This window comes from Sitophilus oryzae, unplaced genomic scaffold (genome assembly GCF_002938485.1).
Source record: "Sitophilus oryzae breed Bouriz unplaced genomic scaffold, Soryzae_2.0 scaffold_1500_pilon_pilon, whole genome shotgun sequence".
Classification (NCBI taxonomy): Eukaryota; Metazoa; Arthropoda; class Insecta; order Coleoptera; family Curculionidae; genus Sitophilus; species Sitophilus oryzae.
This window is the reverse complement of record NW_022146171.1, coordinates 375,519-401,336: the sequence shown is the minus strand read 5'-3', so window position 1 is coordinate 401,336 and position 25,818 is coordinate 375,519. Positions and strand designations below refer to the sequence as shown.

The following is a 25,818-nucleotide window of genomic DNA, read 5'->3' as shown; positions in this document are numbered from 1 at the left end:
AAGACTTGGTCGCATTTCCAAATATCGCTACTTAGTGCTCAATTAAACCAATCAAGGAACTTTTGTGTCATATTTCGTACTTCTAGGGCAAGTGGTTTTGGTCTGTGCGTTGATATCTAAGTCAATCATAGTCAATCAGCATTGCGTTTTATATACACACAGATTACAGATCGACATTTTTCGATTGTGTTATCCAGTCAAATGGGGATGTGTGATAGTAGAACAACATACGAACTCTCTTGAGTTCTGTTCCATAGAATTTTGACAGCAGGAAAACTAGATCTGCGTGTGATATGTTCTGGTTTATTGTTGATATGGTTGCTGTAATAAAATATGGCCTCCGTTTTCCTAACTTACATTTATGAACTTTCTTGAAAATGGAAGATGATAGTAATAAGTTACAAGGAAAAATTAACCTTGGTTTTACATGTTTCAAAAGAGTCTAACTGGACGTAGGAGTAAAATGTCTGACGTTCATACATGTTTCCACCTGTACCCTATGCTGCCCTCGTAAGGTAAAACGTCCTAACTGCCAAATTCTTAGAACTGAGATAATCGACTTTTTATAAAATGTGTTGCGCAGTCCTTGATTTTTATAACACACCAGTAATTTTTTTTTCTAATATAAGTATGTAGATAGTTAAAGTTCTTTTTGTGGTGCTTTTGTTTTTAAAAAACTCAGTTTTACGACGGTGAAGCTTTATTGACACATTAGCAATATACTCTTGAAACGTACCAACAAAGACTTAAAAGGTACGCCCAAGCAATGGAGAATTTATAAGTTTTAACTGCTGACACTTCACAGTGTATTCTGGAAATGTCAAGATTAAGAGGATACATTTATTTATATATATATATATATATACATTTAGGGTATAACCATATTATTAAGTGGATATAACACCTCCCTTCGTAAAATTCAAATTCTGGGGTTACATTCAGAATTTGAAGTATTTGGAAGTTCAAAAGATACAATTTTTTGTTTAAATTTTAAAACATATAACTTCCAAATAAAATAAAAGTAATGCTACATAAGATTAAATATATAAAACAATAGTTCCTATTCCTATATTATTATGGATTATATTTTGTTAGGATATTTCATTACTTTTTTTCAATCCCTAAATTATTTTTTTAAATATTTAAAATGTTTAAGTTTACATTGTCTAGTGATAGAGGTTTAAAATTATTTGGATATTTTCTATCAACTAGAGACATATTGATTTTAGGTAAAATAATAGTAGTTGTTTTAATCCTATTATTAATAAAGTTTTGAATAGTTAAATCGTTAATTTTAATGTCACATTCTCTATTGATGTCTACTAAATATGTACCGCACAAAGGAATTTTCTCTACGTTTTTATTACACTTTTGTAACGCTACGGTATAACGCGGCACAATAATGACACTATACCTACACGGACCAGTACGGACCAGCACAGCACAAACCTGCATCCTGCATAACGTCGCACACTTTACCGCCACAGACCAGCAACATAAGCGAGAGTTTCGAAAAAAGTACAGTTGTCAAGGCTCAACTACTAGAGCGTGCAACATAGAAGTATTGAAAATGAGTAGTTTAGAGGAAGAAATTATTATTTTAGCCATGTTGTGTGAAGAAGAGGAGGAAGAGAAGGAAGCCAAGAAAAAAAAGAAGATTTTGGGTTCACCCTATAAATCAAAAGAGAAAGAAATATGGCGAATTTCATCATTTGTTTCCTGAATTAAAAAGATTCGAAGAAAGTTTTTCCAATATTTTCGAATGTCACAAAATCAAATTTGATTATTTCTTTTGCTATCGACTCTCATATTGCATCTTTTCTTTCTTTGTCTCTATATATAAAATGATTGGCTCGTATCGCACAGCTCTTTGTACCAGTAAATTAAGCTTTTCTTCATTCATATTTAAGACGATTTAAAGGTTCGAATAAAAATAAACGAAATCTAACCTACATCATGCGATTTGAGCCAGCTAGCGTACTCGAAATACCGACGAACCCTTCAATATTTGCATGTTTGTGGAGGTGTGCTGGTTCGCCGGTGCGCACATTAGGTCGGACCAGCACGACCAGGCATAAATATTGCCGGTCATATTTGTCCCTGACCGACACGACCTGTTTTGACGGTTGTGGCTTGTGGCGGTACGTGCTGGTACTGGTCTAGTGTGCTCTACTCTATTAAATAACACGGTCACCTTCACCGGTAGATTTTACTGGTCTGGTCCGTGCCGGTCCGTGTAGGTATAGTGTGCGCGATCTTTAAAACGTTGCACTTTATTTTGGTTTACTCACACTGGCACTATTTTACAGTTGGAAGGGTGTTGATTCAGCTTCAGTAGTTGAATTTCACAGGGGTTGTCTTCGTTGTTAATTTCTGTTGAACTGATGTCTTCGCAGAGGAACTCGTTGCTGTTGATTTATTTACAGGGTTGATCCAAGAATGCGAAGTTATTCTCGTTCATGATGAGGTACTTTGACATTGGAATAAGGGCTTCGAATGTGTTGTTTCTTTGGATAGGCAAGGGGTATAGATGGAAATAATCATATTTTTCTTTTTCGACAAGAGGAATTTCGATAATAAAAACGATTTTGTTTTCTTTAGAGTAACTCTTTATCTCTATTGCTCTTTCGAAATGGCTAGTTTTTTATTTCTGGTTCAAAAGGTAGTCTAATTGTTTTTATTATTTTGATATAGATAATAGTTCAGAAAATAATTCTTTAGGGTCTACAATACTATTATGAAATGTATTTATTTTAGAAAAGGTAATTGCTGTTTCTATTTGTTCAAGTATATCATAGATAATTTTGTTCTTTTTGTTATATCATTTATGTAACCATCTCTATATAAAAAAAGAATGTATAAGTTTCTATGTATTCGATATCCCTTGTATATAATATATGTTCATATTTTTAATATGTACGTTTATAATTTGTTGGTTTCGTGATAAGTTTTGTAGATTTGACTGAAATATATCGATTGATTTTTCAAAAAGTGAAATTTGATTGATCATAGAAATTTTTAATTTATCTTGATTTTTCGATAAATGCTCGATCGCTTGATCATATTTTTCAACATCTTGACAATCTAAATTACCAGTTATTTGTTTTATTATAGAGCCTATTCCATTTATTAAACCTCGTTTTGTTCTGTTATTTTTTAAAGGATTTAATTGATGTAATTGTACATTAATTCTATTTTCTAATGATTTCGCTATACTATAAGAGCTGTAAAATTCATCTTTATATTTTTCAGTAATATTTGTGCCATTTTCGATATCTCAGATATTATATTAAATTGATTACGTAATGTTAGATATTGATTAATTCATTTAAGGGTAATAAACCAGGGTTTCCTTCTAAATTATGAAACTTTACTGATTGTTCACAGTGGACGATGTAGATTGCGTACCTGTAACAATAGAATGTTTCTTTAATTCCTTTATGTGGACCACTTCTTTTTTAGTTTCTTTAACTTTACTGATTGTTCACAGCATTGGCGAAGTTAGCTCTCTGATTTTGGGGGGGCTTAAGCCCCGGCATCTTTTGATCATAACATTAGGTAAGATTAGGATGAAAACACAGTATTTAATACTAAATGCTTTAGTGGCAATATCGAATAAACATGGACTAAACAGAACTAAGTATAACTGATATATACATTTTAATAATAAACATACAGATATTAAATATGACTAAAAAATAAAATCACAGACCTTCGCATTAAAATAGTTGTAATTTTCTGTTTCCGGATTTTGAGAATCCATCAATTATCTCCTGATGTTCAATATTTTTCGCCATATCACTATTGATGTTTAGTATTGAAAGTTTACTAAACCTATCTTGGCTCATTCGACTCCTTAACCATGTTTTTATGCGACGCATGGTTGAAAAAGACCTCTCACAAGTAGTTGATCCAATTGGAAGAATCAATGCTATTTGTAGCAGTCGGAATGTATGTGGAAATGTATTTTTTGTGACAATGGATTTGAGGTTTGACAACTTATCACCGATCTTGTTATCAGGGCAATTTTTTATAACCAGCATCTCCGCTTTAAGAGACTCCGTATCAATGTTAAATAGTTTTTTGTAGTGTTCTATGAAGAACAGGCTTCCTATTGGATCCATTTCCAAAAATTTATTGACTGAAATAGCTAGACGTTGACTCTCTTCGGAAAAACGGATTTTCAAGTGATTTGTTACACTGTCAAGTATACGGTAATGAGCATTTCTAAGCCAAAAGTTCTTTATTTCATTCAAAGATGTTTCAGAACTAGTACAAGCATCTTCATTTTCATCCCGTCCTATAGTCGACATTACTGCAAAATCAGTCAAATTAGGTGGCATTGTCCTTTTTCTCTTGGAAGTTCTTCCAATATCTAAAATAACATCACTTTCTTGTGCTATTTTTTTAATCTCTTGCCATAAAGTATTAAATGATGCCTCACAACCAAGCATTTTATAGTTCCATTTATGATGTCTGTGGATGCCCCTAATGTACTCTCCTTTCCTTGTAGTTGTTTGCTCAAAACATTTACAGTTAACAAAATGTCAGTCAGCAGAACTACCACCTCAGAAACTTGCTTGTAGTCAAGCTTGTTAAAAGACCCATCGCCTCAACAACGTTTCTATTGGAATTTTCCTCAATTTCATATTTAAGAGCCACAATAATTGAGGAATAATTATTTTTAACGGCTTGGCAATTATTGCTCCTACAACTCCATCTAGTGTCTGAAATCCTACTGAGTTCCAGTGTCTTGGTTCCTAATGCCTTTTGTGTCTCAATGAAGGTTTTATGGTTTGACGGCTGGGAAAAGTGCACAAATAAAGATTCCAAGATATTGAAAAACTCTTTAACTCCCTGTATGTCATTGCATGAGTCAACCACAGCTAAGTTAAGTCTGTGGGCCATACAGTGAATGTAAATCGCTTCAGGATGTATTTCCCTTATCTTTGCTTGTAAGCCACTGTTTCTTCCCGACATCACGCTTGCACCATCATAGGCTTGTGCAATTATTGGAAAGTTTCTTAGGCCCAATTTATCTATGAAATTTATTATCAAAGTGCACAAGCTTGACGCATCACGTTGTTGAGAACATTCTACGAACCCCAAAAATCGTTCTTCTATCTCCAATTTTTTTGTGTAACGCACACAGAATGACAACTGTTGCTCTTTGAAGCACCTTGCTTCATCAACCATTATTGCATAGGCTCCACATTCTTTGATTTCGCCGATTATTTTGGATTGTATAATATTTCCAGCATTATTAATAATATCATTTTGTATATCTGAACTACTGAGATTGAAATATTTGTTGTAAGATTCGGAAAATGATGTGTTATATCTAGATATTAGTTCACAAATTTCTTTGTAATTGCCCTTGTTTGAGGAGTCATCAGATTCGTCGTGACCTCTAAATGGCATTCCCTGCCGTGACAATGTCAAAATAATATTTTCTATTTTTCTGAACTAGCTCAACTGATGAAGAAGACATTTTATCCACTACTGTTCCGTCCTTTTTAGATTGAAGAAATAGAGCATACTTGCTGTTGTTCTTCATGTGGTATTGACTTTCAGCGTGCTTCTTTAATTTTTCTCCCAGCTTCTTCCAGTTTCTAAACCCATCAATTGTAAAAATCTGTTCGTGACTACTTATGGTTTCGCCAAAATGTCTGCAGGGGTAACAGTATACTGCATCCCGCTGAATGCTGTACTCGAGCCATGAATGTATTAGAAATATTTTTCAGAAAAATCCTGTTTTGCAAGCCAAAACTGGTCAAAGGATATGTATCGCGCATTGGTTGCGACGGCTTTGATTGCAGAGTGCCTAAATCACTTGGAATACTTTTTTCTGTAACAGTGGTAATATTAGTAGTCTCGTGACGATGGGTTGGCTGATCGGGTTGACCTTGATAGGTAATACTGGAACTACTAGAGGATGATAGTGGATCCGTCCTGGAGAACGGTTCTGTAATACAAAATAAAATACACTTTAATTCATTTAAAAAAAATGTAAAAAAAAACATTTTTCTCCAACCCCCGGATATGTCGCTATATTTGAACACTAATCTGTAAAAAAATTAGGCGATTTTAGAACAATGCCCTGTCACTACGACAACCGTACCGGAAAAGTAAACACTTTGCGGTACGCGTACCAAAAAGACTATGTTCCATTATCAACTGCCCGTACTGGATTCCGCACAACTGATTTTACTCTCACAATACCACCGGTTCCAATTTTAACAGCTTACATACATTATCAATTAAACTTCCTGGAATATTTTGCATTGCAATGTTTCGATATTAATTCTTTAGCTCAGCGCGCCGTTCAGCAAATTCAGGAAGTACTTACTACTCACAGATGCTAATGGAACATAGTTAAAGATTAGTGACAGTAGGGCGATGTCAATACGTTAACAATAAACGTCAGAATTAATTGCATCCAATTCAACAAATTAAATACGTTTAATTTCATATCAAAAGGGTTGGAGAAAAAATATTATGTTCTGTTCGTACAAAATATACTGTTCGTGATTCATAAGATTACCGGACTCCGCTGCGCCTCGTCCGGTAAACTTTCTTACTCGTCCCGAAAAGACGTATTTTTTGTACTAATACTACTAAAAAAACAATTTTGTAAAAATACATATATGAAAAAAAAAACAAAAAAAAAGTATTTATTATTAGAAATCCCTATACTATACAAAGTTATGTACTATGGGTGAAATAGTTTTTTGAGATAAAAATCGCATCCGTAAGTCACAAACGATAAACACATACGGTAAACTTTCTTACTCGTCCCGAAAAGACGTATTTTTTGTACTAATACTACTAAAAAAAACAATTTTGTATGTGGAAGAAAGAAAGAAAAGGAAAAAGTATTTATTATTAAAACCTTTACTAAATATGCTGTAGCTATGTACTATGGGTGAAATAGTTTTTTGAGATAAAAATCGCATCCGTCGTGGTATCACAAACGATAAACAGTACGCCATTTTCGTAACATCGTGATGATCGTCATCATGTGTGAAAACCTAAATTAAGACAATGAATGCCCAAAACACTTTATCTACCTCATATACGATGTGCAATATTAAGCTGTCTTAACTTGAATGGACCACCCTGTGTATTAGTTATTCTCACTTTTTACCTTCGAGCACTTTGTTCCCTGTTTCCACATTTTGGACAGTTGTTGTCGTTATTGGTGATTTTCGTTTAAAAAATGATCTGATGTCTGCAGTTTCTTTCATTTTTTCAATCTCAACAATTACTCAAAGACTAGAAATGAGAGAAATAGAAATAATACTTACATTTGATATTCTTTTTATTAACAGAGCGACTAAAAATATGACCAAGCGTTAAAAACTTTAAAAAATATTATTACTAAACAGTTACCGCATGGTAACGCAAGGAAACAAGGAAAGCAATGACATGATTGTAAATCAAATTAGGAACACACGTACCTTACACAAAACGTTGCTGGATAATTTCTTTCGAAACACTACACAAACTAGCACTATAGTCTTATTCAATATTCAACACAAAACTATCTTTGAATATATGAATATTATTTAAACTATTTATTTAAAACACACTATCTACAATTTACTGCACTATAGTAAATTAAAATCACTGGCTCGACTGCTCGATACTGAAAACTGAATTGACATCAACAACTTTTTTTTTTGTTGGTGAGGGGGTGGTTGAAAAATCTTTTATAGACGAATAGTGATCATTTCCATGGCCTTCTCGAGAGAGATGATCATAGAAATAACCCCTAGACAGTGTGGGACTCGTGTTGATACCCACTAAAAAAAGTCCACCTCCGAGGAATCAGCCGCCGAAGAATGGCCAGCTATTATTCCTGCTAATATGTGGGGAAGAAAAAAAGGGGGGTGTGTGGGGTAATGGGAGGACTATATTATGAGAAGGGGGGGACAAAATTAATTGTCTAGAAGCAATGGTTTTAAAATGGGAGTATTTGAAGTTTCTATAGTCCTCGGGATTGTAATCGAAGATTTTTAGGGTACTATTGGGGATAGTACCGATTTTCTCGTAGAACTTCAAGGCACAATCTCGAAGGTATTTGGGAATGGGGTCGATGCGTAGGTCAGTACGTATGTCGGAGTTTCGTATATACCAGGGAGCTCTGGTGATATAGCGGAGGATTTTGTTTTCACAGACTTGGAGTCTGTGGATTTGGCTGTCGGAAGCTCTACACCATACTGGGGCTGCATAGAGGAGCTGGGGGCGAATGACTGTTCTGAACAGTAGGACTTTATTTGAGAGGGAGAGGGTGCTCTTTTTGCTGAGGAGGCCATGAAGGCTAGCATAAGTGACACGGGCACCAGAAATTTTCTTGTCGATATGAGGGATCCAGGATAGCCGTCGATCTAGTGTGACTCCGAGATACTTGGCGGTTTCCCCCAAGGGATCTCTTCGTCGTCTATGACTAGCGGAGGAGGTAGAGGGAGCCTCATTCGTCCGGAGACGAACAAGGTTTGAGTTTTTGCTGCATTGATTTTGATTTTCCAATGGGAAAACCAATCAAGCAGCTGGGCGATGTGGTGTTGGAGCCTGCTCAGAATTCCATTGCTCGAGGCAGTGGAGTAGAGACAGGTGTCGTCTGCGAATAACGCAAGACGAGTCTCCAGGGATGTCGGATGTGAAGGTATTATAGAGTGTGGGCGACAGGACAGAGCCCTGCGGTACCCCCGCCTCTATAGCACGAGGAGTCGAAAGGATTTAGTGATGAGAGTGATCTGTTGGGGAAAGTGGAGGACGTGGTGAAGTTTGTACACAAGTCCCTGGTGCCAAACCTTGTCAAAGGCCTTCTCGATGTCAAACATGACAAGACCAGTGCCTCGCTTGGCGTTTAGACCCTGCGTAACATATTCCACCACGCGTGCGACTTGCTGTTCACAGGAGAGGGATTGGCTAAATCCGAACTGCTCCTGAGGGATGATCTCGGCAACTAGCCAAGAAGTCGTTAATTCTAGAGAGAATAACTTTCTCAGCCAGTTTCGAGAGGGAGGAGAGGAGGCTGATGGGGCGCCAGTTTTCTGGGAAAGTGAGGTTCTTATTTGGCTTTGGGATTAGAATAATTATGGCTAGTTTCCAAACGTTCGGAAAATATCTAAGGGACATTATCAGATTAATGATGGTGGTAAATTGGGTTATAAGAACCTCGGGGAGGTGTTTCAGTGCGATGTTGTTTACTTGGTCGTGACCTGGGGCTTTTCTGCTGCGCAGTGTGGAGATGATGGACGAAATTTCTTTAGGAGTTGCTGGGGGAATAGGGGCCTCGAGAGGGGGAATGGGAGCTACGAAGTCTTCGTAGAATTCTTCTACGACTTCATCGAAATCGATGTCGTCGTCGGGATTTCGGTTTGGACGGAATTGGCGTTCTAACGAGTCGGCAAAGGACTCTGCCTTCGCTTCGTCGGAATAGACCACTCCATTCAAGCCGTGAATTGGGGTCCGAGAATGACGTTACGTGAGTTGGTGTTTCTCATTCGCTTTTGAACCTTCCAAAGCGACTTTTTGTCGTCCTCAAGCGTAGATAGGAAGCTCTCCCACCTTTCATCTCTGAAAAGTTTGAGCTCTTTCCTAATCTCGCGTACCAGACTGTTAATCTGTCGCTTTAGATTGGGGTCGAGAAGGGCACGATACTGGCGTTTGAGCCAGTTTTTCTCTCGGATGAGGGCTCGGATATGTGGGGGGCTAGAAAGGGGTTGTTTAGGTTATTCGGCACTGTTGAAGTGCTATGTTCTATGGCTTGGGTTATGGCTGAAGTGAAGGTGGAGACCGCCGCCTCGAGCGAGGCGGCGTCCGCGATGCGCGGTAGGGTGGGCGGGTGTTCTTGGATAGTTTTGGCAAATTTTTGCCAGTTGGTGGTTTTTCGTGTTTTATGGGTGGAGATCGTGTGGGTATTAGTGATAGTAAAGAACACCGGGGAATGGTCAGAACTAAGCTCGTCATGCACTGAAACTGACATGTGGGACGTTATGTTTTGGGAAAGTCCGAAGTCTATGGTCGATGGAAGGCCGTGCGAGGGGAAGCATGTCGGGTCACTTGGAAAGTGGCCCTGAATGGGGAGGTCGTTGAGAAGTTCGGCTACTGCCGTTCCTCGGGGGTTTCCTTGCCGGGATCCCCAACGCCGGTGTCTGGCGTTAAAGTCCCCAGCAAGTAGGATTGGGAAGTTGGTAGAGGAGAGAAGCACTTCGAGATCGTGTCTTGTGTCCTCGCGAGAGGTCTGGTTGGGGATGTAGATGGATGCCACAACGACGGGGCTGTTGGATGTTTGTATTTGGACTATTGTTGCTTCGATGGAACGGAGCAGGGGTGTTGGAAGGGGAGTGTGGCGATGTGAATTTTTAACGAGTATGGCGGTGCCTCCGCCTCGTCGGTCAGGGCGGTCGTTGCGGTAGACAAGGTGGTTGGGAAATTTGAAAGAAGTGTGAGGGCGAAGGTAAGTCTCTTGGATTAGTATTAAGTCGGGACTGGATTGAGTGATGAAGTCGAGAAGTTCGAGCCGTTTGGGAAAAACGGAATTTGCATTCCAAGAGACTATGAGGAGGCCTTTGGCATGAGTGGAAGTCATTGCTTAGGCTGGGGGTTTAGGGGGAAAGCGAGCATGCCGGAAAGCATGTTCGCAACTGCGGCTTGGACTTGAGCTTGGATTTGCTCGAGTAAAAGCCGCTGGAATGCGGGGCCGAAGAGGTTTTGGGCTGAGATTTGCTCAGCTAGAAGTTTTTGGAAATCTGGACTAGGGGGAAGGGGGGTGAAGGCCCAGACTGCGGGGTTGTGCTACCTTTAGCTACACTTGCATAGGAAAACGATTGGGTGGTTGAACTAAAGCCAGAGGGTTTTCTAGTGTCATTTGGTCGGTCCTTGTTAGAGGAGGGTCGATTTTCTGGGTTGTTGGGTTTTTTTGGGCATAGGATGTGGTTTGCGGGGTGTGGACCGCCACAGTTCGTGCAAACTGCGGCAGTGTCCGCTGTTTTTTCACAGGATTTGGTGCTGTGGTGTCCGTCACACTTGACACAGCGGGGTGGACAGAAACAGTTCGTGGCAGAGTGCCCGAAAAGTTGACAATTGTGACATTGGCGAGTGCCATTACCACGATTTTGGGGTTGGATTGTGACCCTGAGTTGGGCCACAGTTTGGATTTGGAAGATGTGGGTCTGGCTACGCGGGATACGAATTTTAACTACGGGAAGGGGCTTACCTTTACGGGTAAGTCGATGAATCTCTTTGACTTCGAACCCTTGCGAGGTCAAGTCATCGATGATCATCTCATTTTCGATGTCAGTTTCGAGATTTTTGATAACAATATTTAAGTCCCTTTCTTCAGGAAGAAAGAAGGAATAAAAGCTTATCTTCTGACTCTTGAAATAAGTTGTTATTAGCCTGTGATCGGCGATAGTCGCGGGGTTAATTTGTATACCGTGTTGCACGGTTTTGGAGCTTTTAATGACAATTTTTTTGCTCCTTCAGTCTGCGAGTTATACTCGACCATAGTCGAGTATCTCTCAAAACTATCGGAGTGGGCTTGGCGGATATTTGTTTGGTGGGTTTTTCTTGCTGCGTTTGAGGAGCAGCAGAGGGAGTATTTTCAGCAGGAACCTGGCTAGCAGGGCTGCTGGGGCGAATTTTAGGATCTTCCACAGAGGTACCTGAGGAAGATGGGCCTGGAGTGGGGAGTGGGGGGAAATTTTCACGTTGGGGGGAAGCAGCCCTCGCTGCTATTTTCTTGTTGTTTTGGATTGATGAGAGGGAGTCGTCAGAATTACTCTGACGTGCCCTCTTCTTTCTAAGGACCTTCCTCTTTGGGCTAGAATCCTCTGGCTCTTCAGACGAAGTTTTTGGTATTTTTGGGGGTTTACGGCCGTTTGACTCGAGAAGTTCGCGGAGGCTATTTATTTGGATCATGAGCTTGAGGAATTGAGCCTCATACTGGTCTAGTTTTTCTGGGAGGACGGGAGAACGCGGTTCACTCGAATCTGATACATAAGGAGTAATTGAGGAATCGTCTGATTCCATTGAAATGTCGTTTATGGGAGATTGGGAGGAATTTACTGAACCACTAGGGTTCATTTTTGGGGGTCCCCGGACGATGTCCAGGGATGTGGAGAGGTTATTCGATGACAGAACAATAATAATATAAAATATTCACTTACCTGAAAATTTTTCCTGGGGATAAATCACTACACTAATACTCTACACTGCCGGCGCGGTACAAACCGAGCGCGAATTTACTGTGAGGGCTGCGATGTTCACTGAACGAAGCGCGGTACTCGACTACTGACATCAACAACGGACGGTCGCTCCGCTTATATATGATTGCGTCTATCTCTCTCTCGTTCTAGTGTATACGAGAGAACCGTCGAATGTTATGTTCCGGAATATTATCGAAGTTGCCAATGCGAAGTTCCCAGAAATCCGTCGATCAGTGTTCGATGCGACGTTGCCAACGACTCGCTGATTTCGGTATCTTATAGGATCGTCACAATATATTGTTTTCGCAGAATCATTTCTAGGTTAAACTTTAAACTATCGAGTGACATATTAACACTGACAGACCAGGGACCGACTGTAATCGAGCTTGTATTGCATAGAGCGTCAAACATTTTGGGAGGGCTAATTCCACATTTGGGGGGGCTAAGCCCCCCCATAACTTCGCCACTGGTTCACAGTGGACGATGTAGATTGCGTACCTGTAACAATAGAAGGTTTCTTTAATTCCTTTATGTGGACCACTTCTTTTTTAGTTTCTTTGTCTTTTCCCGTTATTTCTACTCTATTTCTTTTTAGTAGTTTTGTTATTTTATATGGTCCAAAAAATTTATTTTGTTTTTTACTTCTAATATTCGGGTTCTTTTTATAGACTATTTGTCCTACAAAATATTCTTTATTTTCGTCACCCTGTATATTAGCTTTTTCAATAATCTTTTCTTTACTTAAATTTAAATCTTGTTTGACATTTTTATAGATAGTTTCTAATCGATTTTTATGATTTTCAGCGTAATCAGAATAAAACATTTTAGGTGAAAATATTTCATTAGGGTCTCTTAAATTTGTATGACCAAATACTAATTCGAATGGGGTTAAATTTGTCGAAGTATGAATTGAATTATTATAACCTATTAGTGCGTATTCCATTAAATTTTCTTCTTCATTTTTATACATTTCTTTTCTTATTCGCAAGTGTTCAATAATAGTCGAATGGAATCGTTCTATTATACCGTTTGATTCATGATGTGCAGGTGTTGTGAAATGAATTTTTATATGATGTAAATTTAATATTTCTTTAACAGTATCATTATTAAATTTGCTGCCTTTATCTGTTACAATTTTTTCAGGTATTCCAAATAGTGAAAAATACTTTAGTAGAGCATTACTTACATCTATAGCATTTTTTCCGTTGATTTTAAAAGCTTGTGCAAATTTAGAGAATGAATCTATAATTGTTAAGTATATTTTATGATCGTAAAAGAATAAATCCATATGTACAATTTGAAATGGTTTTGAAGGTGTTTCCGTAAGCATTAAAGGCGAATACGTTGTTTTTCTAGCATATTTTGCTCTATTACAAATTTCGCAAGAATTTATAAATTCAGTTATATCGTATTTCATGTTTATCCAATAATAGTTCTTTTTTTAAATGTTCTAATGTTTCATTTATTCCTCTATGATTCGTTTTGCCTTCATGATGATTTTTAATTAACATTATTTGCTCGTCTTTTTCGGTTACAGTGTTGACTAGTTTCATACATCTTAAAAGTTTTGGTCCTTTTTCAGAGAAATGTTCTAAATAGATTTTATTAAATATATTATATAGTTCATCCGAACGGAAATATAAACAATATTGTTTTTCGTTAGTCGTGTTATCTCTTAAAAATCTTAAAATTAAATTTTTATTATTTGTCTTAGGAACTTTTACTGTTAATATTTTATGGTGTTTGTAATTTTCGTGTTTTACATCTAATCTAGGATATGAATTAGGAAAAACTAATATTTGATTAACTTTGTTATTAATTATTTCGTCATAAATTTTAATTCCGTCGTTTCATTTTGCGTAGAATGTTGAGTTTCGATGTCTTCTGTCTCAGGATTTCTAGGTGGTTGTAATTGAATGTCAGATATTATATTAATTTTCGGTTTTTCTGGAAGTTTCTCGGTTTTACTTGTCGATGGTTGTTGATCATCTTCATTTAATGATTCGGCTAATTCTCTTAAATATTTTAAAGCGTCTTCTTGTTCTTCGTCAGAGTCTCCTTGATGATTGATCAATGATTCGTCTTCTAATACATTGATTGGTATTCTAGAGAGTGCATCTGCGTTGGTATTTAATTTTCCTTTTTTATAAATGATCTCGTAGTTGTATTCTTCTAGTTTTAGTCTCCATCTGACTAATTTAGAGTTTGGTTCCTTTAAATTAAATAACCACACTAATGGTCTATGATCTGTGTATATTTTAAATGTTCGTCCGAAAAGGTATGGTCTAATATATTTGGATGCCCATACAATGGCAAGTAGTTCTTTTCTATAGTACTATATTTAGATTCGCTTTCATTTAAAGTTCTTGAGGCGTATGCTACTGGTTTGTCTGATCCGATATTACCTTGTGATAAGACTGCTCCGATAGCTAAATTTGATGCGTCTGTTGTAAGAATGAATGGTTTAGTAAAATCATGGTATTGAAGTATAAGAGAATTAATTAAAAGATTTTTACATGTATTGAAAGAATTAATAAAATTTTCATCGTGTATTATTTTTTTACCTTTTTTAAGACAAGTTAATGGTTTAGTTATTTTTGCTAAATTGGGAATAAATTTTCTATAGTAACTTACTAATCCTATGAAACTTTTTATTTCTTTCGATGTTTTAGGAATGGGAAATTCTTTGACTGCTCTAATTTTTTCTGGATTTGGTTTGACTCCTTGGGGTGTTATTATATGTCCTAAGTAATTTACTTCTTTCTTGAAAAAATGTGATTTATCTAGTTGTACTTTTAAATTGGCTTCTCTTAGCTTTTCGAATATTTGTTTTAGTCTATTCACGTGTTCTTGAAGTGAGGTTGAAAAACATACTATGTCGTCTAGGTACACTAAACAGATCTCGTTTTGTAATCCTCTGAGTATATTGTCCATTACTCTTTGGAAGGTTGACGGTGCATTTTTCAATCCGAATGGCATCCGTTTAAATTCATAGTGTCCATTTTCTGTAGTAAAGGCTGTCTTTGGCATATCGTCTTTGTCCATTTCTATTTGATGATAGCCACTAGCTAAATCTAGGGTTGTAAAGTACTGCCTTTTTCCGAGTTTATCCAAAATTTCTGTTATATTGGGTAGTGGATATTTATCATTTACGGTCTTTTCATTCAGTTTTCTATAGTCTATTACTAGCCTCCATTTTTTTCTTCCACTTTGATCCATCTTCTTGGGTACTATCCCTATAGGGCTTGACCATGGTGATGTCGAATTTTTTATTATTCCGTTGTCTAACATTTCTTTTATTTGGTCCTTAACTTCTTGTCTACGAACTTCAGGGTATCTATATGATTTTACAAAAATGGGATTCTCATCTGTTGTGTTAATTTTATGTTTTACCTGGTTTGTAAATGTTAAAGGTATTTCTTTGGAATAAAAAATGTCTCTATATTCGTAACATAATTTTCTTATTGCGTCTTTCTATTCTTTATTACAATGGTCTAAACTAAAATTTTTTAAATTTGATTTTAACAGATTATCTTTAATTTTATCGAATGGTATATTTTCGTCTATATCTATTTTTTCTAAAAAATTTATTTCTTCCGTGTTTATAATTTCTACGTCAAATGGTTCTTTAATATTTATTGATATTTGTTCGGTTGAAGAGTTCGTTATTATTGTTGTAGCGAAAAAATTATTTATGTTTACTACGGCTTGTGGAATTTCTAAATTTTTACATATTTTTATATAGTTCATTATCGCTGTCCCTTGTTTATATTTTACAGGTAATGTCACGACTTGTTGTGTTCTAGGTGGAATAGTTAAAGATATATTTATTGGTTTAATGTTTTGTTGTATTATTTGTTTAGGGTTTTCATTAATTATTCTATGAGTTAATGGAATCGATGTTTTAGGTGTGATTAGTAATTTTCTACGAATATCAATAATTGCTTCTAATTGTTCTAAAAAATTAATACCAATTAAACCGTCAAAATTTTTGCTAAATTGAAAAATATAAAATTGGTGTGTTTGATCGACTTTAAAAATTTCAAAAAGAGGTATATGAGCTGCTTCATTGTGGAAAGTTGACATATGTGCAGTTTTTATACAGAATTTTTTGTTAAAAATATAATTTGGGTAAAATGTATAAGCTATTTTAGGTGAAATTAAACTTTTAGTGCTGCTTTCGTTTGTTAGTGCTGCTAGTGTCAATCAAAAATCGTGCGTTTAATTCTGGAATAAAAATGAAAGGTAATTGATCTTCTAACGAATTTATATTTATTACGTCGGTGTTTCTTTCGTCTCATACAAAAATTTACATTGTCGTTCGTGTTAACATGTTGCATATCGTTTTCAGTAGTGTAATTTTCATTATGAGTCTATGTATACTGATAAGAGTTTAAAGTATCAATTTCATTTGGTTCGAGATTTTGGTCATAATAAGCGTCTGGATTCGAATAACTGGAATAGTTACAGTTTGAAGAATCAGCTAAATAATAAGTGTCATTATACTCATTTAAATATTCTTCTGTCTGGTTCATTGGATCAATGTCCTGTAGATATAATTGATTTTTTGTATATTTAGGTTTTTTATTTTGTTGAATAAATGTATTACCGGATGAGGTGTCCATCGGTTCAGGTCGATTATTATTTTGATTAAAATTATTAGATCGTTGGAAATTATTATTTTGATTAGGAAAACTATTGCTACAATTCGGTGCTGGTCGTTTTATTTGGAATTGAGGTCTATTTGAAAATGAATTAGGATTTCTAGTAAAATTATTTTGATTTTGAAACATTGGTCTATTTTGGAAATTATTTATTAGGATAATTTGGTCTCATAAATTGATTTGGTTGGTTAAAATTATTTCTTATTGGCTCAGGTTGTCTAAAAATATTATTTTGTGGATTATAAAGATTTTGTCTTTGATTAAATGGTGAAGAAAAAATGTTGCCTGGATTATTTGGTGATTGATTTTGATAATTTATTGGTCTATTATTATATTGATTAGGAATAACTCTTAATGGTGTTGGTTTATATGTTTGTATGTTTAAAGAATTGTTTCTACCTTGACAATACAAGAAATTTTCCTCTTCAATTACTAATGACATCGCATTTTCTAATGTTATAGGGTTTCTTAATCTAATATTATTTTGTAATTGTCCTGTTAATCCGCGTATGTACGTTTTTAATGAAAGTTGTTCGATATTATGGATTCTTAATACTCTTTCATCATGACTTAAGTTAGTAGAATTTAATTTAGATATAATCAATGATCGTGCAACTTGGCATCTCATACCAAAATTATACGGTAATTCATTTTTGTTAGGTCTTAAAATTATTAAATCTTGTTCTAAACAGTCTAAATTTCTTTGATCACCAAAATTCGATTGGAGTGCGTTTTTTAAGTCTAGCCAGGATTTTAGTTCTTGACTTCGCGTGCCTACTAAACTTAAAGCTCTACCAACTAGTTTACCAATAATTGCTCTTGTTAAGAAATTATTTATTACTTGATCATTTTCTTTATAAAAGGTGTTAACAAAATTAGTACAGTTGTCTAAAAATATTGAAAGTGTATGTGGGTTACCATCGTACGTGGGAATCGTGTCTACATAAAGTTTTAGTAATTGAAAATTTACGTTTGGTTGCGCCATATTTGAATTTGAATTATTACTATTTTCAGAATTTACAGAATTTAGATTAGTTTTGGGTTGATTTGAAAATTTTGCTTTTTTAAGGCGATATGAAAGATTGCTTAGTTCAGTATCTGTGTCGCTGTCAGAGTTCATTAGAGTTTATATACAGATAAAGAAAATTATTTATTTTGTTTCTTAATATTAAAGTAAAAGAATTCTTAAAAATAATTGTCTTAAAAATAAAGTTTCTTAAATCTATGAAAAAAATCAATTGACGCGATTTTTGTTTATAAGTTTTATGAAAAATATGATTTTTATAGGATTGGTGTACTTACAGGATAATCAGGTTTTTCATTGTTGTTTGCTTCTTCTTTGTTTTTTCTTGTTTCCTTACTGCTAGCTTATCCTAGGTTGCCCTTGAGAAACAGGGCGAGTTTGTCCCCAGATACCAATATTCTCTTGATGATTCTCTCAGGTCTTGTTGTCTCCAACTGGTTTCTTTTGTCACAAAAACACTCGCGATTTTCTGCTGGTAGATCGTTTACCGAACCGGACTTATATTCTCTAAACCGTCCAGCAAAAATCCTCCGCCAACTTCGTTTGTTAAGTTTTGCGGATCCTACCGACTGCGCCAGTTAAAGTCCTTTTTGTGGTGCTTTTGTTTTTAAAAAAACTCAGTTTTACGACGGTGAAGCTTTATTGACACATTAGCAATATACTCTTGAAACGTATCAACAAAGACTTAAAAGGTACGCCCAAGCAATGGAGAATTTATAAGTTTTAACTGCTGACACTTCACAGTGTATTCTGGAAATGTCAAGATTAAGAGGATACATTTATTAGGAGGGCATAACCATATTATTAAGTGGATATAACAAGATTATTTATTTAATAATAATAAATGGACAAAAAATTTGTCTAATTTTTTGAGAAATTAAAAAAAAATCAGATAGGACATTTTTACTTAGGCATTTAAAATGGTTTTACATTTTGAACGGTGTTTATTTAAACGCTTTTAATAAAATGTATATTTAAACGCTTTTTTAATAAAATAGATTTCTTAATTTAAAAACACATTTGTTAAATAAAAACACTAAATCACCACAATACACCAAAACACTTTTACTTTTACAGTGGACGCGCGTTTCGCTAACCATGTTAGCATCATCAGCAGATGATTATAAACTGACTCAGTTTATAATCATCTGCTGATGATGCTAACATGGTTAGCGAAACGCGCGTCCACTGTAAAAGTAAAAGTGTTTTGGTGTATTGTGGTGATTTAGTGTTTTTATTTTGCTGTGTAACACCAAAGATTCCAACCCTCAACTGTAACATTTGTTATACAAATACTAACAAATTGGCCTAATCTAAATCTGATTCAACATTAGTTTCAGAAGCGGCAATTTGTTCCCAAAAAGTCATTCGGTTTGCAGGAATAATTGGTCGTAATTTTAAAATTAAATTATTTTTTCTTTCTAAAGATATGCCCCTACATTTATCTTTACACTGAGGATTTGAAATTCCTTTCTTATACACTAGAGCAGTCAAAAAATTCAGAGATGTGAAATCTTCTGAAAAGGAATTTTTGTAATACAACACATTTTCACTCCTCGTGAATTTCAAATGTGCTATTTTTTGAAGGTATTGCTTTGGAATTATTTTTTTCCACAAGAAAAAATCCTGCAAAGGTTTTGCCTTAACACGTTGAGTGCCACGGTGAAAATGCATTTGCGGCTCTGGGCAACCAACTTTAACTTTTGGTTTATATATATTTTTTTGGACGCCAAATGTAAGGAAATGGTCTTCTTAAGTGACCTTTGTCATATTCAAGGTCAGCAGTACTGTAGCTGCCCAGTAAACTGGACAGCGGGCTATGGACATAGTTTTCCCTTGTATATGCCGCTGTCCATTTAATTGGACATACAAATATTATTTCAAAAATTATAATTTTATTCATTAGTTTATTCAAAAGAAATAAAAGAATACATATTTGGTATGAATACAACATAATAACGAAACTTAACTGTTACTCTAATTATTACAAATGAACATTATTTTTTATTTATTTATGGCATCATGCCAATAAATAATAAACTAGGCTTTCGAGATGTGGCTATATCGCAGAATTCTGAAGATACCTTGGACGGTGTATACGAAAATGCTTTTCGTGGTTTTTGATTTATTCAGAGACACAACAGTTTCAATAAAAACTATTTATTTCGCACATTTTTTCAACCTCGACAGGCCTCGAAACTCTTGGCGCGTCGTCGTCCTCGAAGCGAGTCGTTAGGCTCCTCCTACTTCCTTTCCGCTTTTCCCGTCAAGGCAAGGCGCCAAATTTGAATTATAAGTAGGGAGGGGCATATTTAGTGCTATATCGATATACGATAACACCCCCCCAGTTTGAAAAAAGCGTTGCCATGACGGTTAAAACAATAATTTAAAATTTTACATAAATCAATGCAAAAATACAAATTTTACATGAACCAAATGAAAATAAATAAATAATAACTCTAGTAAAGTAACAGAAAAGATTAAATTATGTCTTCTAAAAATAATGATAATACAGAGTACAAAATTCAAAATAATTCTTAAAACATAAATAAATGAATGGAAAACTTAAAAATGAAAATAAGTACAAATCAAATCTTCCTTTTGTTAGATTTGTGTGAAATATGTTTAGATTCTGTAGTAAGGTAGGTAAGTTTAATAAAGTTGGTAATAACCATTATCAAGCGCAACAACTAAGTGTACAAGTCCTTGGTTTTACTGTTCGACGTCTAATAGACGAGTTAAGATACGTTTGGGTTACATTCGAATTTGATGGAGAAGGTGGTGAGGTACAAGAGCTTATAGAACTATGAGCTTTATCCAAAACAGCATAATTTCTAGGAAAATGTCGATAATCCAACCGACGATTTCTTCTCTCTAACCTAGGCTCTAAGGAGGGGAAACTAGATACCTCGTCTGAGTTTATCTGAGAATCGGATTGAGCTAAACTAAGTTCAGGGACGGCATCGAAACTTGGTGGCGGGTCCTCGTCAGCAGGGGTTTCAGGTTCTGAATCTTCAGAAGAGCCATTTTCTGAACTGGACGTGTCATAATCGGGGCAATTGCCTGAAGGGGCAAGTCTAATGTCATTCACATGTACGATCATCGGCTGTCCATCTCTTAGTACATCGTACACAAGGTCACTTCTCTTCCTAACCATTTCATGAGGTCCACTCCATACTGGGGCGAAAGACTCCGTGGTTTGGCGAAACTCCTTGATCATAACTGTGTCTCCCACATTAAGAATGACTGGAGGTAGTTCTGTCTCGTTAATATATCTTTTTCATCTTGATGGATTTTAATATTATGAATTCGTTCTTCGCAGGATTTGGACTCTGCTAAATCTCTTTCAGATTTATAACTGGGTAAATTCCATTCACCAGCACCAGGTAAATCATATCCCAATAGTGCCATAGCAGGAGTTACGTCGGTAGCAGCATTTCTACGGGTTCTCAGGATACGCAAAGCTTCAGGTAAATAGGCATCCCAGTGTTTTTCAGGTTTATCTAAAAGTAATGTCCGTAGAACCTTCTTCAATTCTTGATTCCGTCTTTCTACAGGGCGGCTCTGCTGATGATATATAGGAACAAATAAGAGATTGAAATTGTAGTCTTGGCTAAATTTTTTGTAAATTTTTGATCGGAATTGGGGACCATTATCGGAGATAATTGTTTGAGGAACTCCAAATCTAGAAAATACTTCGTATTTCAGGAATTTTATAATAGTTTTACTATCGACTTCAGAAAAAGCATCGGCTTCGACCCATTTAGTAACGACATCTTCTACATATAAGATATATTTCTTTCCTCTACGACTCGTGTTATAAGGACCTAAAATAACCTAAAATATCTACAGACAACATTTGAAAGGGGTACTCAGGAGCATGAGATTCAAGAGGGGCTTTCTTTTGAAACTGTCGTTTCTTGATGGAAGCACAAGTAATATAGTTATTTATATATTTACCAACAGTTTTATGGAGGTTTTTGAAATAATATCTTCGAGATATTTGACGGGCAGTATCGTCCCTTCCCGGGTGAGCGTTCTCGGAATTGTCATGGAAAAATGCAATAACTGCTTGAATAAAAGCTCGGGGAACCACAAGTTTTTCAGATAACCGGCAGCGTTTATAGAGAAGATCCTCTTCTTCATGGACTGCATAGGAGTCAAGAAATCTTTGTTCGGACAAGTTTTTGTGACTTTTAAAATGGATACGCTTCCATTTGGATACTTTTCTACGCAAAGGGAGTGAACGACGTTGAGCGTTGGCTACATTTTCGAACAAGTTCATGTGGGAGATGTTATTTACTTGTACACATTCTGGACCTGTGATATTAGAGTTAGAACCTGGTGGTAATAATCGTTCATTGTCAATATCTTGAATGTTGAAAGTCTTGTTTTCGGGATTACGGCTCAGAAAATCAGGGAGTTCATTGTCCTTTCCAGCACAATGTCTCAAATCAAAAGAATATTCCTGCAATAACAATGCCCATCGGGTAAGTTTTGATTTAGAATCCTTATATCTGTCCAACCAGAGCAAAGCTTTAGAATCAGAAATAAGTACAAACTTAGTATTGTCAAGAGCAAGAATTTAAGTATTTATCATTAAAATAAATCACCCAGTATATTAAATAAAATATATTTCTATAAACATAATATTTGCACAATGAAAATTAAACTAGAACAAGTTGACGTCATACTAAGATCTGAAGGTGAACTTTGTTTAATTCTTATTGTTGTAAATATCAATATGGGAGAATAATTAAAAAGAAAATCAGAGGAGAGTCGAGGGCTCTCTCGGGGAGAACGAATGATGAAGTCATGCTGGTCAGTTGAGTTGAGTTCTCCAAGTATCATAATGACAGTAAAGTAAGTTTATATTTTTTATATATTTTCTCTAAGTATATTTTATTGGTCAAAAGGTATTCTACTTGACATTTCTCCTACCTAAATTAATGTATTTAATTCTTTTTCTTTAAAATTTATATTTTGTTTTTATATATATTGATTGTTTTAATGATCTTCGATACCTAAAACGTCCCTAGCCGCAACCCTCTAAAACGGGGTCGCGACAGTATTTTCCAAGTAAGGACGATATCTACGTATGGCCCAAATTATTGCCAGACATTCCTGCTCATTACAATGGTATTTTGCTTCAGCGGGAGTGAAGTGAGCACTTATGTAAGAAATAATTTGTCTAGAGTTGTCAGAGTCCATCTGAAACAAAACTGCGCCCATACCATGTGACGAAGCATCAGTTTGGAGATAGAATTGTTTTGAGAAATCAGGTCTATGCAAAAGTAAGGGCTTAGATCAATTACAGGTACTCTAGAAACTCTGAAGTTGTTTCTTTGACTTAGGAGTAGGGAAATCATGAATGGCAAGAATATGTTTTTTCTGAGGTAGTATGGTATTTCCGGATATATGATGTCCTAAGTAGTCTATTTCAGAAGTAGCAATTTGACATTTTTCTGGCGAAATTCGAAGACCATGGATTCTTAATCGTTCATATACTAAGCGGAGATGGTAAGTATGCGTTTCTAAATTTGGGCTATATATTATAATGTCATCTAGATAAACTTCATCGAAATTATTTAGATATCCACAAAGGACTTCGTTTGTCATCAGCCTTTGGAATGCCCCAGGGGCGTTCCTTAGATCAAAGGGCATGACTGTGAATTGATAGAGGGCTCCTTCAGGGGTAGAAAAAGCAATATATTGCTTGGATGATGGATGCAATGGGGCTTGCCAATATCCTGATTTTAGATCAAGTACTGAGAAAATAGTGGCATTGCCTAGATCTTTGAGTGTATCAGAGATTTTGGGTAGGATGGATGGCTCCTCTATGGTTATTTGGTTCAACTGGCGGTAGTCTACGCAGAAACGTGGCTTTTTTCCGTCTATACTTACCATGACGACTGGGAAACAGTAGGAAGATGTAGATGGCTCTATGACACCAGCAGAAAGCATCTCATCGACTTGTTCGTACATTACCTCTTTGAGATGTGGATTTAAAGAGTACGGTTTCAACATAATTTTTTTATGAGGGTCACTTAAATGGATTTCATGCTGCACCGTTTTGGTCTTGGGTTGATGTAAGCCATAATTGAAGATATCTACATATTCTTCAATAAGAGCAGAGAGATCTGGAAGTTGTTTTAATTTAGACAAAAGAGGTAATACAATCATTGGTGTAGACATGATTTTTTCAGGAACTTGCCAGTATACAGTTTTTCTATTTTGAACGCGGATATATGCACTTTTTCTATGAAAATCTAGGACTTGATATTTTTGTAAGAAAGGTTCTCCTAAAATGCAATTTTCATGGAGTGTGTCAAGAATTTGAAAGTTACTACTACAAGAAATAGAGTCTATATCAAAATTTAGATTAATTTGCCCTGACGACTGAACTTAGATGTCATAATAAGTTAAAATAAAATCTTGGTTACTTTTGTTATAATTAACATTAGGAAAAACATTTGGATGTATAAGATTTACGCTAGCTTCAGAATCTAAAAGTGCGAAAATAATTTTATTATGAATTTTAATTTTTATTCTAGGAAGATGCGATTGTGTACTTACTCCATTTACAATTTTAAAAAGACTTCTTATGTTCTTCATCCACGTCTCGTTCCACTGCTGTGGCAGCCCCAATTAACTGTTCACAGTTCATTGAAGTCGGATATGTTCTTAGCCTGGATCTGATCGTAGGTTTTAACAGTTCCATGATGATCGCTGCCTTAAGGTTGTCAGGTCGGGTTGGCTCTAGTCTGGAAAATAAAGCGATCTTCCTGGATATAAAGATGCCTACTGGTTCATGTTGTGCTTGACCTTCGCCATACAACTGAGAGGTAAGTTGTGCAGTTAACAATATATTATTAAATCTCTCATAAAAGCGATCTACAAAGTTTTTCCATGTTAAATTAAGGCAGATGTAAGGCTCGTACCACTTTTTTGCTTCACCATTTAGCCTAGACACAGTAAAAGATACTTTTTCTTCATCGGTTATGTGGTTTTCTTTAAAATACCTTTCTAAAGCATCGACAAAGTATATGGGGTTCTCGTGGCCAAGACCAGTAAAATTGTGGGTAAATTTTGTCTTAGGAGTGTTACATGTTGATTGCTGGAACAGTTTTAATGCTTCAGTGAAAGAATTGGTTACGTTTAGTAAGATTTGTTCTGTTGTTGGAGTCTTATTATATTTTTTACTGGTCAAATCTACGTCTGATTGACTCAACTGGTCACTGCTGTCCGTTGATTCTTTGAAAGGGTTTTGGGAGTGGGAACTCTGCTTTCCGAAAACAGAAAAGTCCAGAAAATCACCGCCATTCTTGTTCTTGGGAAGCTCGGGCGTCTCGTCGACAACCTTGAACGATTCCATTTTGTTAGCAGCAATTCTCCAGCTTCGGCTCCACGCTGTTGGGCGCCATGTATACGAAAATGCTTTTCGTGGTTTTTGATTTATTGAGAGACACAACAGTTTCAATAAAAACTATTTATTTCGCACATTTTTTCAACCTCGACAGGCCTCGAACCTCTTGGCGCGTCGTCGTCCTCGAAGCGAGTCGTTAGGCTCCTCCTACTTCCTTTCCGCTTTTTCCGTGAAGGCAAGGCGCCAAATTTGAATTATAAGTAGGGAGGGGCATATTTAGTGCTATATCGATATACGATAACACCGGCTAGGTTAACAAATGAGGAAGTTCTGAGGCGTGTCAACAAACAGCGCGAATTGTTTGAATTGATTAAGAAGAAAAAAACTGCATACCTGGGGCACATAATGCGAAACCCCAAATATCAATTCTTGCATCTGTTAATCGAAGGCAAGATCGAAGGCCGGAGGGGTATCGGAAGGAAGGAAATGTCCTGGCTGAGGAATGTTAGACAGTGGACAGGCCTACACGATGTACAGTCGTTAATA

The 25,818-nt window shown here is 36.0% G+C and overlaps 2 protein-coding genes across 2 annotated transcripts; both read right to left on the bottom strand.

Annotated features, from left to right (window-relative positions):
- Positions 1 to 4,560: 4,560 nt before the first annotated feature.
- LOC115878046 (zinc finger MYM-type protein 1-like) lies at positions 4,561 to 5,421 on the bottom strand. Its single transcript, XM_030894401.1, has one exon. The coding sequence runs from the start codon at positions 5,419 to 5,421 to the stop codon at positions 4,561 to 4,563; it is 861 nt and encodes a 286-aa protein (XP_030750261.1).
- Positions 5,422 to 21,122: 15,701 nt separating this feature from the next.
- On the bottom strand, positions 21,123 to 24,101 carry LOC115878045. Its single transcript, XM_030894400.1, has 3 exons — positions 23,237 to 24,101; positions 21,867 to 22,442; positions 21,123 to 21,733 (listed from the first exon to the last, which is right to left on the bottom strand). Exons 1-3 carry the CDS (start codon positions 24,099 to 24,101, stop codon positions 21,123 to 21,125), a joined length of 2,052 nt encoding a protein of 683 aa, XP_030750260.1.
- Positions 24,102 to 25,818: the final 1,717 nt, after the last annotated feature.

What these genes read in the sequence shown, in the direction of transcription:
- LOC115878046 (XM_030894401.1), bottom strand. Translation starts at nt 5,421, where the DNA reads ATGCCATTTAGAGGTCACGACGAATCTGATGACTCCTCAAACAAGGGC.
- LOC115878045 (XM_030894400.1), bottom strand. Translation starts at nt 24,101, where the DNA reads ATGTCTACACCAATGATTGTATTACCTCTTTTGTCTAAATTAAAACAA. An exon ending in GTCAAAGAAACAACTTCAGA is followed by an intron (nt 22,443 to 23,236) that starts GTTTCTAGAGTA and finishes CTGATTCTAAAG; the next exon opens with CTTTGCTCTGGTTGGACAGA. An exon ending in AAACCTCCATAAAACTGTTG is followed by an intron (nt 21,734 to 21,866) that starts GTAAATATATAA and finishes AGGTTATTTTAG; the next exon opens with GTCCTTATAACACGAGTCGT.